The sequence below is a fragment of the Eurosta solidaginis genome, chromosome 1, assembly GCF_040869045.1.
Source record: "Eurosta solidaginis isolate ZX-2024a chromosome 1, ASM4086904v1, whole genome shotgun sequence".
NCBI lineage: Eukaryota > Metazoa > Arthropoda > Insecta > Diptera > Tephritidae > Eurosta > Eurosta solidaginis.
This window is the reverse complement of record NC_090319.1, coordinates 58512897-58525826: the sequence shown is the minus strand read 5'-3', so window position 1 is coordinate 58525826 and position 12930 is coordinate 58512897. Positions and strand designations below refer to the sequence as shown.

At 39.6% G+C, this 12930-nt stretch overlaps 1 protein-coding gene across 1 annotated transcript; it reads left to right on the top strand.

Moving 5' to 3' along the window:
* The first annotated feature begins 6567 nt into the window (after positions 1-6567).
* On the top strand, positions 6568-8216 carry LOC137241497 (uncharacterized). The gene is made up of 2 exons (XM_067769123.1): positions 6568-6727; positions 6788-8216. The coding sequence occupies exons 1-2, from the start codon at positions 6698-6700 to the stop codon at positions 7910-7912; spliced, it is 1155 nt and encodes a 384-aa protein (XP_067625224.1). The 5' UTR covers positions 6568-6697; the 3' UTR covers positions 7913-8216.
* Positions 8217-12930: the final 4714 nt, after the last annotated feature.

Below are 12930 nucleotides of genomic sequence, written 5' to 3'. Positions count from 1 at the left end.
AATTTAGATAAAACTCAGGATTGATTAGTATATACATCTACATATTAATTTTTTTTAAATGATGGATTATAAATAAAAATTGTAATTAAAAATGGGAATGTCGGCATCTTCATTCTTTTAGAAGGCACGTAGGGTATACAGGTAAGGGGCCACCGAAATTTAGGTGCGTCGGTGGCCATGGTTATTTGAGGGTGGGACTAAGCACCGGGCGTCGCAACAACACCCGCGGCGCCCCTCTGTGTATTCGGCCTTTTTATTTTCCTTTCAGTTTTTGTTATTTTACTTTTCAGCTTTTTTTTGATATTTGATTTCAGAGTAGTAACCGGTCATGTCCGGTTCGGTAATTTAATGCGTCAGTTTTTTTTTAATTTTTTTTGAATTTGAATTAAAATTTTGGAATGTTAACGGTCTGTCCGTGACATCCGGTTCAGCCGGATGTTGTTTTATTTTGTATTGATAAGCGTTTTGAGTCGGTCTCTGCGCTTCTGCCAGGTTTTTGAATTTGACAGCTGCTCGTTTTGATAGGCATGATAGGAACATTTTTCTGCTTATGGCGCAGGAACAGTAAGGTTGGCAAGGACCCGCCCCAGCCGACAATGACTAGCCACTGTGCACCAACACATCATGCCGACCGCCTTCCTTACTGCTTCCATCATAGATGCGTTACCATAACATTCTTTCAAATCTCCTGTAGTCTCAAGTATAAATAATAATATTTTAGAACAATGCGTTAAAAATTTAACTGAATTAACCACGGCTATTTTTCAAAATTTAAATAAAATTTCTAATGATATTAATCAATTACAAATCCGTTCAAGATCTAAAGATAGAAATAGATCTAAATCTCGAAATTTTTCAAGATCAAGAAATTTTTCAAACAATCGTAATTTTAATTCACAAACAACTATTTGTTGGTATCACAAAAAATCTAAGAATAACGCTCTTAAATGTATACCCACATGTAATTTTAATCAAAATCACAATTCAAATTACGAACAAAACTTAAACTGAAACGATCCATTATGACGGTGACGGATAATGGACCTATTATTAAACCTACTCGTCGCCTATTCATATTTGATAAATTCAATAAACTTAATTTTCTTATCGATACCGGCGCAGTCGTATCATTTATTCCTTTTTCTAAATTTAAAATTTATAAAAGAAATTCGGATCTTACTTTGACTGCAACAAACGGTTCTTCAATTGAAACTTTCGGTACAAAACTACTTAAAATTGATTTAGGTTTAAGAAGAGATTTTGAATTTCCATTCATTATTGCGAACATTGATACACCAATTTTAGGAGCAAACGTTTTAGAAAAATTCGGAATTATTGTCAATATTAAAAATAAAGAAATAATGGATTCTACTACAAAATTAAAGTTACTGGATCTTCTGGATTTTCTGATATTTTCTCACTCAAAATTCCTATTATCGAAAATAAGTTTTCAAAATTACTTAATGAATTTCCATCTATTACCTGCGAACCAGATTATACTAAAAAAGTTAAACACCATACGGTTCACAGGATAGAAACAAAAGGTATTTTACCATTTTTGAAACCCAGACGTCTTGATCCAATCAAACATAAAATTGCTAAAGCTGAATTTGAATTTTTAGTTAAAACTGGTATATGCAGACCCTCAAATTCTCCACTTCATCTCGTTCCTAAGAAAGAACCAAATGATTGGAGACCTTGCGGAGACTACCGAAGGCTTAATTCTATTACTACACCAGATCGATATCCTTTACCACATATCCACGATTTAACAATTGATTTAAAAAACAAACAATTTTTTTCCAAAATTGATCTTGTACGTGCTTACCACCAAATTCCAATGGCAGAAGAAGACAATCATAAAACTGCAATAACTACCCCTTTTGGAATGTTTGAATTCGTAAGAATGCCTTTCGGTTTACGAAACAGTGCTCAAACTTTCCAACGCTTTGTCTGATTTCGATTTTGTATTTACATACATTGATGACATTCTTATTGCCAGTGATAATGAAGATAAACATATAAATCATTTAAAATCAGTTTTCAAAAGACTTGAGGAATATAATTTAAATATCAAACCTTCAAAATGTACTCTCGGTGTAAATAAATTAAATTTTTTAAGTTACGAAATTTCAGGCGAAGGTATTAAACCATCTTTAGATAGAATTGAAATCATAACAAATTTTGAAAAACCAATTTCTATAAATAAATTACAAACATTTTTAGGTATGATAAATTACTATCGCAGATATATTAAAATGTTAGCAACAGAACTTAGTCCTCTGCATGAAATGTTAACACATGCAATTAAAAACAAACTCAAACAATTAAATTGGACAAATGAAACCACAACAGCTTTCGAAAATGTTAAAAAACTTTTTGCTAAAAATACTTTACTTACACATTTCGACAAAAATGGTACTTTATCATTAGCAGTAGATGCATCAAATGTTGATATTGGAGCAGTTCTTCAACAAACTAGCAATAATATACTAGAACCCTTAGCTTATTTTTCAAGAAAATTAACTACAACAGAAACTAAATATTCAACATTTGATCGTGAACTTTTGGCTATTTATAATTCAATTAAACATTTTCTTGAAGGTAGAACTTTTACTATTTATACTGATCATAAACCTTTAATTCATGTTCTAAATTCCAAAGTAGATAGATCTCCTCGTCAACTACGTCATCTTGAATATATTGCTCAATTTACAAATGATATTCAATATATACGTGGAATAGACAACATAGTTGCCGACACACTTTCCCGTATTCCAGAAATAAATGCAATTTCAACTCAAGATATAATTTTAGAAACTTTATATAAAGAACAACAAACTGATACATTTTTACAAAAAACCATTTCTGATCAAAATTCTAAAAATAATTAAAAGAAATTCATATTCCAGTTATTAATTTAAACATATGGTGTGATGTTTCTCTACAACCTTTTCGACCTTATGTTCCACATTCTATGAGAAGAATTATATTTGACAAAATTCACTCATTATCTCATCAAAGTATAAGAACAACTAGAAAATTAATTCAAAATAAATATTATTGGCCTAACATTCGTAAAGAAATTAACGATTGGACTTCATCTTGTATCAATTGTCAAAAATCCAAAATTTCAAGACATACTAAATCTCCTATTCAAAAAATTCAAATACCATCAGGTCGTTTTGAACATATTCATATGGATATTGTTGGACCTCTTCCAGTTTCAAATGAAAATTGTTATATCTTAACAATTATTGACAGATTTTCACGTTGGCCTGAAGCTTATCCACTTAAAGATATTTCAACAAATACTATAGTAAAAACTTTTATTCAAAATTATATACCACGATTTGGTATACCATTGAATATTACAGTAGATCAAGGTTCACAATTGACCTCACAATTTTTTACAGAATTAACTAAACTTTTAGGTTCTCATAAAATTCATACATCTCCTTACCATCCCCAAGCAAATGGCATGATAGAGAGATTTCATCGAACTTTAAAAGCAGCAATTATAGCATCAAACGATTCGGTTCATTGGTCTGACATTTTACCATTCATTCTACTTGGTTTACGAACTTCTATTAAAGAAGATTTAAAATGTTCATCTGCTGAACTTGTTTATGGCCAAACACTTAGAATACCTGGTGAATTAATTATTTCAAATAGTAATAAAGACGTGATGATTTTTCTAATGACGCTCTTCATAAAATAAGAGAATATTTTTCGCTTGTTCGTTCTAAAGTTTTTGATCATAACAAAGAAAACTTTTTCGTTCCTAAAAAATTAGAAAATTTTGAATATGTTTTTGTTAAAATTCTTCGTAAATCTAATTTAGAATCACCTTATGAAGGACCTTTTAAAGTTATTTCTAAGAAACATAAAACATTTACAATTCAATACAAAAATACTATTAAAAATATTTCAATTGATTTACTTAAACCAGCTATAAGGTGGGTTTGGTCAAAGGCTGAGGTATGCTCAAGTCAATCCAGAGTCGGATGGAGGTCCCACTTCCCCACCTAAATAAATACACAGTAAATTAGTGTTTTGATTTCGAACACACACATACACGCGGCTCTCAGGCTAAAATATCCACAACCTTGAATCCAGGAGAGAGATGTTCACTAGGTAGTGTCGCTGACAATATAGTGTAACCCAGGTCCGACGGCTCTCCACAGAGAGAGGGAGATAGAGTGCTAGCTAAGCGGTGGCTGAGATGGTGAAGACGACGATGGCTCTCGCTAAGGGGTGTTAACGGCGGTAGTAATGACGGCGGTAGTTAGGATCACGCCCGAAGAGAGAGTACTGAGTGACGGTGGCTTTCACCAAATAGCTATGACGACGGTGGTGGCTAGACTTCGGGATGGGCTGTCCAAGGATCGGGATGGCGATGATGTTGTACCTACGGCGAAGTGTCGATATTAGTATGAGGCTATTGTACCTACGGCGAAGTGTCGATATTAGTATGAGGCTAGTCTAACTAACTACAATATATTGGCTAGGGTAGTAGGGGAGTTTGTCCCGCCGCAGGCGTTGGGAAGTGTTCCCCTCTTACCTGAGCTGTATATCCGTGCATTACCCTTCCTCTGAGTAATAGGGGGGTGAGCCCCGTCTTTCTCAGAGATGATAACAAAATATTAGGGTTGCCCAATAGGCCTGGGGGGAAGTACCATGGGCAGAGCCGACCTTGTAACTTTAGCCCCGTCGACCCAAAGGGAGCCCCTACAATGTATTTATATTGGCTCGGGCAGTCTGCCAGGGTAGTGGGGGGATCCGCCCCGCCACTGGCGTTGGGACGGGTTTCCTTCCTATCCGAGAAGGCTGCTCGTGCATTACCTTTCCGATGAGTAATAAGGGGTGTAAATCCCGTCTTACACACCGGAAATGTGGGTAAACCTGCGGGGTGTCCGATAAGCAGGGGGCCTTGTAACGCACCCTCCTAACCCAAAGGGCACCCCTTGTCGACCGCCAATGGCGGCCGACACGCACTTCACTTACCTACGGCGAAGTGTACCTGGTGTATTCCGGCCAATCATTTTATTCATAGGTAACTATGAACACATTGGGAATTATGCTCGCATTGTCGCGCACAGCGCGCCACGAATGAAAATTCCCAAGCATTGTGCGTTCACCATCGCTGGCTTGCCTTGTGCTTGCGCGATGGTTGTTGGGCCGGTATATATGTATATATGTATGTCGGTACATACACTACTAGGGGCGGTCAGTAAATGGAAAATATGATGTTAGGGGTGGGCGCTAAATAGGAAATAGATATTGTGGCGTAGCATTTGCTACGTTACACAGCAAACATACTTATTAACACTAATTTAAATACAAATACATTAAACAACAAAAAACAAAAAAAGGTTACATTTAATATTAATTAATAATTTGTTTGGTTTAAATTTTCTTGGAGGGGGAGTAAATATAGTGTTAACTACTTTGTATTCTTTATTTTAATTCTTAAAATAATTTTTAATTGAGTTTTCGTGTTAACTTAAAATTTTTGAATAACTTCAAAAAAAAAAGAAAATTCTAATTAATTGAAAAATATTTAAACTCAAAAATAAATAATTTTTTTTTTTTATTTCAAACCGAAAATAAAGATTTTTTTAAATATCAACCTGAATCAACCTCATCTCTAAAGCATTACGCATGCCGCGTTCGAACTGTCAGAACCTTTGTGCTGATGTTAGGCGAATGGAACGCGGAGAAGCCACCACGACCGTGCATAATTGCCAAGGCATTGGTTACATTTTGCGTTTGCCATCTCCTTTCACCACCTGAATGAATTCGCCTTGGTTGGTGTTATCCCATCAGGTGATTGCTTCTTCTTGATAAAGCTGGAGACATTGGTGCTTTATCGGTAACCGTATCGGTAACCTTATAACAGCTGATTCGAGCAACCTTATGAGAATCAATGCAATCGATTGTTGGTGCCGCTAAGGTCGTAACCGTATCGTAGCCAACCAATTGGGTTTTGGTTTACCGTCGTAACGATAAACAGCTAATTACGTTAGGGATACGGATACAGCGATACGACATACGGCACCAATGACTCCGGCTTAATTTTCCATACAGCGCCTTGTACTATGTCAGTTAATCGAAATCAATGAAAATTTTCTTTTGTCTTGACATTCCTCCTCACTGAATTCGCTTTGCCACCACCTAGTGTAGATTCGCCCAAGGCGAATCTACTGAATTCGCCTTGCGAACTGCATTGTGTGCAAGGCGAATTCAGTAGAAGTAGTGTTATCACAATAGCTGATTGCCTATTCTTGATAATTTCCATACAAAGCCTTGTACAACAAAATGTCAGGGAATCAATGAAAATTTTCTTTTCACTTGACATCAAGGCGAATCTATACTAGGTGGTGGCAAAGCGAATTCAACCAATTCGCTGTGCGGAAGAATGTCAAGTCAAAAGAAAATTTTCATTGATTTCGATTAACTGACATGTTGCAGTACAAGGCGTTGTATGGAAAATTATCAAGAAGAAGCAATCAACTGATGGGATAACACCACCTGTAATGAATTCGCCTTGCCACCACCTGGTATGGATTCGCCTTGGTCGGCATGTAGTACAATTTTCGGCTTGATTGTGTGTGTAATTGAAATCGGAAAAAAACAAAGAGGCTGCAATCGTAAAGAAACTCATAATCAAAATTTAAGAAAAATACACCTAACCATGCCTGAATCAGACGTAACTAAAATGAAGGTAAATTCTATAAAATCTGATTTAAGCACGCGTATCACTCCAAGTGAATATTTTACTCAGGTGGCCGATTTAAAGCGTGAACTTAAATTACGTGGCCTCGCTACCACAGGCAATAAAACGGAACTTCAAGACCGCCTACAAACTGCGCTACTTGACGGTGACATATCGTTGGAAGATTCGGCTATCACAAATGAAGATGCTCTGCTTGATGATGACGCCGCATTGACAGATGAGGAAGATACACCAATCGCTGCTGATGAAAATGAATTGCTAAAAAGCCCAACTAGTACACCAACAGCATCTGAATTGGCATCCCCATTGAATGAGGTCAAGGCGAGTGTTGCTGATGCCACAGATGCCGTCGCTGTCAAAACAGTTGCAGCTAGCCCTAAAAAAATTATATTAAAACGTAAAACATCATATACAAGTGATGATGGCGGCAAAACTGCAGCTGCTGGGGAAGTAGGCACAGGCGCTTCGGCCACAACAAAAGAGAATACAGAGCCACCAAAAGAAAAAGTTTTAAAAATGAGTGAACGCAATCCGATTACGGTAGTCGATCTTACAAATGAGACAGACGGTGGCAAAAAAATCGTACAATTAACTCAAATGGAACGTTTAGAATTGCGTGCCAAAAAATTTGGTATAAGTAAAAATACAGCAACAACTACCCCAACTGCAACAGGGCCAGCAACACCAGCAACTGTTAAACCAAAAGTTAATGCTAAAATCAGTGATATTGGAGGCGGTGCCATAATCGATGATGCCAAACAAATTGAAATACTTAAGAAGCGTGCGGAACGCTTTGGTTGCGTGGTTTCTTCAAAAATGGCACAAATCGATGCTGCAGAAAAATTGCAGAAACGTAAAGAACGTTTTGGTGCGGGGAATGGCACTACTGTGGTAGTATCCCCCGTTAGTGGTGTTGGTGTAACAAAAGGCAGTGATGTATGGGCAGAAAAGGCGCGAGCACGCTTGGAACGCTTCAAAAATACTCCTACGTTACCAACGACCACAATTACAACTGGTAAAAAAGTTGATATATCAGCGACTGGTGGTGGTGATGTTGGCTCCGAACTTGCGGAAGACGTCGATGCAAAAAAAGAATCAACAACAATAGTCACAACAGCAGCAGCACCACCTGCATCATCAGCTTCACCACCAGCTTCAGTAGCTGGTAATTAAAATTATTCCAAAAAAATGTATGTACATTATATATACATACATATATTTGTAATTTTTACCATCGCCTACAAGGTATCCCAACATGCATACATACAAACATTCACTATGTAACGTAATCCACGTAAAAGTTTTTGTATTCAATTAAAGTAGTATTTATCCAACTAAAAATGTACTCGTAATTGCAATTTATTGAAATTAAAATGCGATTTTTTTTTTTTTTTTTTTGAAATTATACTACTTGTATCATTTTAAGAACACGTCATTCTTAATAATCATAAAATAAAACATTTGTTTACCACCTTAACATGTGTGCGTATTATTTTAAAACTGAATTTAGCTGAACTGAATTTGTTGGCACGCCTTGTGGCACTAAATGGTAAGCCTCCCTTCCCATCTCCTGACCTAATAATTTCAGGGAAATTACATCGAAGGTCAGGCGGTCCGATGTTTGTTGCCGTTATACATGTTCGTGGCCTGGGATCGAGTCTAACCGTGATACTGGGCTCCTAGAAACAGCAAAAAACGGCTTTTAGTTCGAAACTAGAGTGACCAAACGATAGCATCTTGAGCGTAATCCCCAGCGGGTTAGGGGGTCAGAATATACCCGCGGTAGGTATGCCTGTCGTAAGAGGCGAATAAAATACCAGATTCAAGGGGCTGTGTAGCGCAACCCTTCAGGTTGCCAGCGCAATATATAGCTTCTCCAAACCCAATTGTCAACCTCACCTATCCGCGGCGAATCCTGTTTCACTAACAGACGAGGCTCTGGCGACCCCAAGCTCATCATGGAACTTGAGGGTGGGGAGGCAGGGATGGCCTGAAGGTTTAATGTGGCCATATAAATCGGTCCTGAGATGGTCGGGCTAGCACCTTAATGGTGCTGTGTTACCGGAGCGTACCGATTCTGTATCCAGCAAAGGACCATCACATTGATAACACTCCCCAAAGCCTTCGGGGAGTAACCCTATCGCTACAACAACAACAACATCTTGAGCGTAACACTTCCCAAGGCAGTCGGTTCAATGTACCGGAGTGACTCGGATTTTTCCCGACCAAGGACTGTCATTTCAGTGTAACCCCATTTAATTTGTAGCGTCCCTCCCACAAATTGTCATCTACCCAGCTCCTTGCTCCAGCGGGACTGCTCCATATTCTCTTGCTCCGGGAAGGTATCGAACCCAATTCGGGTCCGTCTCCTGACCCCGTACTTAGAAATGGTTTTGCTGCATCTGCCGGAAAAGAATCTTTTTAGGACGGTCATACTCTTGTCAGTGTGTCACGTGTAAGGGATGGTTGCATCGGACAGGTTGTTCTGGGCTAGATCCCAAAACCAGACGTCCACGTAACTTCTATAAATCTTTTGTGGCTCCTTGCTGTTCACGCCCTAGGGCGTCCCATAGTCTACGCCTTAGCGTCTTTCCACAAGCACTGCCAGCAAGGGATTTGAGGATTTTATTACGGCTCTGGATTTTCGGTACAATTGCGGCTGCATGCTCACCAAAATGTAGATACTGATCAAACGTCACACCCAAGATTTTGGGGTGTAGGACAGTCGGTAGGGTAGTGCCATCGACGTGGATGTTCAAAATGATCGACATTTGGGACGTCCATGTTTAAATAAGGTCGCGGAGGATTTAGTCGGTGATAATGCCAGGTTTCGCGAGGCGAAAAAACAGGAGAGATCAGGGAGGTAGCCGTTTATTCTATTGCAAAGCTCATCGATCTGTGGGCTTGGGCCTGTGGCCATTATTGTGCAGTCATCGGCGTAGGAAACGATAGTAACTCCTTCTGGTGGCGAGGGTAGCTTAGATATGTAGAAATTAAACAAAAGTGGGGAAACCCTCTTTCCCTAGGCTTTTAAGCATCGGCATGGCTATGCCGTCTGGGCCCACTGCTTTGGATGGTTTAGCATTACCGATGGCATCCTGAACCTCTTTGGCAGTGATGGTAATTGGTGACGCGCTGAATTTATGTTTATGTGCGTGTCTGTTGGCCCTCCGTCTATCTTTGTCGACCGTAGAATGCATTATATATTGTCGGCAGAAAGCGCTCGCGCATTTTTTCGCATCCGCCAACACTTTATCGCCAAAGGTGATGGAAACTTTGTCATTGTGCCTAAACGGATTCGATAGGGACTTTACGGTGGACCAAAGTTTACCTACACCAGCAGAGAGGTTACAGCAATTGTGTAGGTCAGGGAAACAGACTCTTAGTCCCCACCTCCCTTTGCACCGTTTGCCAGCACAGAATATATATGTTTGCGACATCCGCCAAATGCAGCTCCTGCCATGGACGGTGCCACTTTCCTAGATGTTCTGGTCTCCGCGACGGCAACCCCCCCACGGGTTTCATTGCGCCATGTTGCCAGGCCGCATACCAAATACACCGGGTACCCCAATGCTTACCCAGGGACGTTGTCCCAGGGCCACAACAGCAGTTGCGTCCTAGCCTTCCACAACCCAGGCGTAGTTACCAGTCACTTACTCCCAGAGTGACGACATCTCCCCCCTTGCACTGCAGAATTCTGCAGTTAAACTGTAATGGATTAACGGGGAAGATCACGGAGATAATCGATTTCATGAAGCGGCACAACATCCGCATTGCTGCGATTCAAGACACTAAACTCACAGCAAGATCTGCTCTGCAGACCTCTTCTGGGTATAATTTCCACAGAAAAGATCGCGAGAGCGGAAATGGAGGCGGCCTCGCGTTTATCATACATCACTCGGTGCAATATCATACATTTGATCCTGACATCGGCCGCAGGGACAGTGTCTTAGAACGTCAAGGCTTATCTGTCCGGTCAGGCGATGCAAACCTAGAAATCATCAACATCTACATCCCTCCTGCCACCTGTTGCCCCAGTGGATACCGCCCTATAATCTGCGCCTTACTGGCAACAATCTCATCACCTTAGGCGATTTCAATGGTCATAACGATCTATGGTATTCAAACTTGCGGGCGGACAGTAGGCGTGAGATGTTGGCGGATCAGCTATATTTTAGGTTGACGTTGGTGTTGCTGTTGTAGCGATTAGGACACTCCCCGAAGGCCTTGGGGAGTGTTATAGTGTTATCGATGTTGATGGTCCTTTGCCGGATGCAGATCCGTTAGGTTCCGGTACCAAGCCTGACCATCGCGGGAACGATTTTTATGACCACACGCGATCTTCTAGGCCATACCACCATCCCACCCGCTAGATCCATGAGGAGTTCGTGGTCGCCAGAGCCTCGGCTGTTATGAAAAAGTATTGAAAAAGGATTCGCCACGGATAGGTGAGGTTGACAATTGGGTTTGGAGAAGTATTGCGCTGACAATCTGAAAGGGTTGCGCTACACAACCCCTTGAATCTATTTGTTATTTTAGTCGCCTCTTAAGATAGGCATACCTACCGTATCTTTATTTATTTATTTAGTCTAGTAACAAATGTTTAGTACAGACACTTATGACTAAATTACAGAAACCAGCTCATACTAAGCTATGGAAAACACTAGAATTTATATTATTACAGATTAAGTAATTTTTTAGATTAAGTTGAAAAGCGTATTTTGAGTCGGAGAAATCAATATCCAAAACACTTGAGAAGCAATTAATTTCTGATAGGGCTCTGTTAATAGGCGCTTTTGAGTTATAAACCGTTCTACTCAGCCCTATGAAAAAGATTTCAAAGTGGCGGAGGTTTTTACAGGGAGTATTTAAGCATAGTCTTTCAAGAAGCAACGCGCAGTCAATTTTGCCCGTGAAAAGATCGAAAATGAATAACGAGGCCAAAAGAATTCTGCGATTGTTTAGGGATAGTAAGGATATTAGTTGGCATCGAGACTCATAGGACGGGATCGGTTCAGAGAATCGTAATGAAGTAAGCGCGAAGCAGATCTACATCCCCAAGCTGCAAAATTCGAAGAAGGATGTACACGTTGATAGCAATACCGTTCATAGTATATGGAGTGGTTGCGTGGGCACGTGAGAAACTCTGGCGACTTTTACATTATAAAATTATTAAATAAGTTATCAGGATGGACTGTGATGCCGAGCAACGGGAGTTAGTGCTGTCGGAATGGACTTGATTTCGAGCAGCTGATGTATATTTAACACACAATAATTAGGACTGCGGTGTGTGGGAGGTTGGAAAGGACGTGATTCCAAGCCACCCACCCAAATCATTGCGTATTTAAGGTAGTCAGCAGATATTTTTTTATTAAGTGGAGTGAGTTACACGTACCAATGTTTTTGCAGTGCGTATTGATTTCAGTACACAGACAAGGAACAGGTTCGTGCATTTCGAAATTCGACCTGCATATGCTTATATGAAGCGGTTGAAAATGTCTAGCTGGTCTAAAGGTAATGTTCCCTAAAGCAGAAAAGGGCAATTTACCATCCCTTTAATAAGTTTTACTACAAATAACACACCTACAATCTCCCTACGACTCCGTAACGCAGGGAGCTGAATAAGATTTAAACGGCAGGAGTAGGGAAAAAGAATCCTTGAGGCGTCTCACGGTAAGTTCCTTAGCGCAAAAATCAGGAATTGCTTTTGAACCGACTCCAATTTGTCGCAGTGGCTCTGGTAACGAAGCGTATTCAAGCATTGGCCTCTCCAAAGATACATATTGTGACGAATACTAGCAACACTAAGTCACTAAGTACTATCATCTCTAAGCCGACACTAAGCAGTGACTCGTATGCACATCAGCAAATCAATCATTATGCCTACCAGAGAAGAGACGCACAAACACATGCATATGTATATCTTATCTGAGATGCTCACAAAAGAAGTCAATAATTTGTGCAAGTATCACTCACATATACACGCGCATATGAGAAGCTTTAAACGTAGTTATAGCTGATAACTAACTAGTAAATTCTAGAATAGAAAATCCTAGAAATATGCAACGAGGAAACCAGACAGTATAAAAGGCAGCAACAGTAGAGGCACAATAATCAGTTTGATTTAAGACGCTATCTGGCGAGCAATAGAAGTGTTATTTTGAAAGTAGTCTAATAAAGGCCATTTTGCA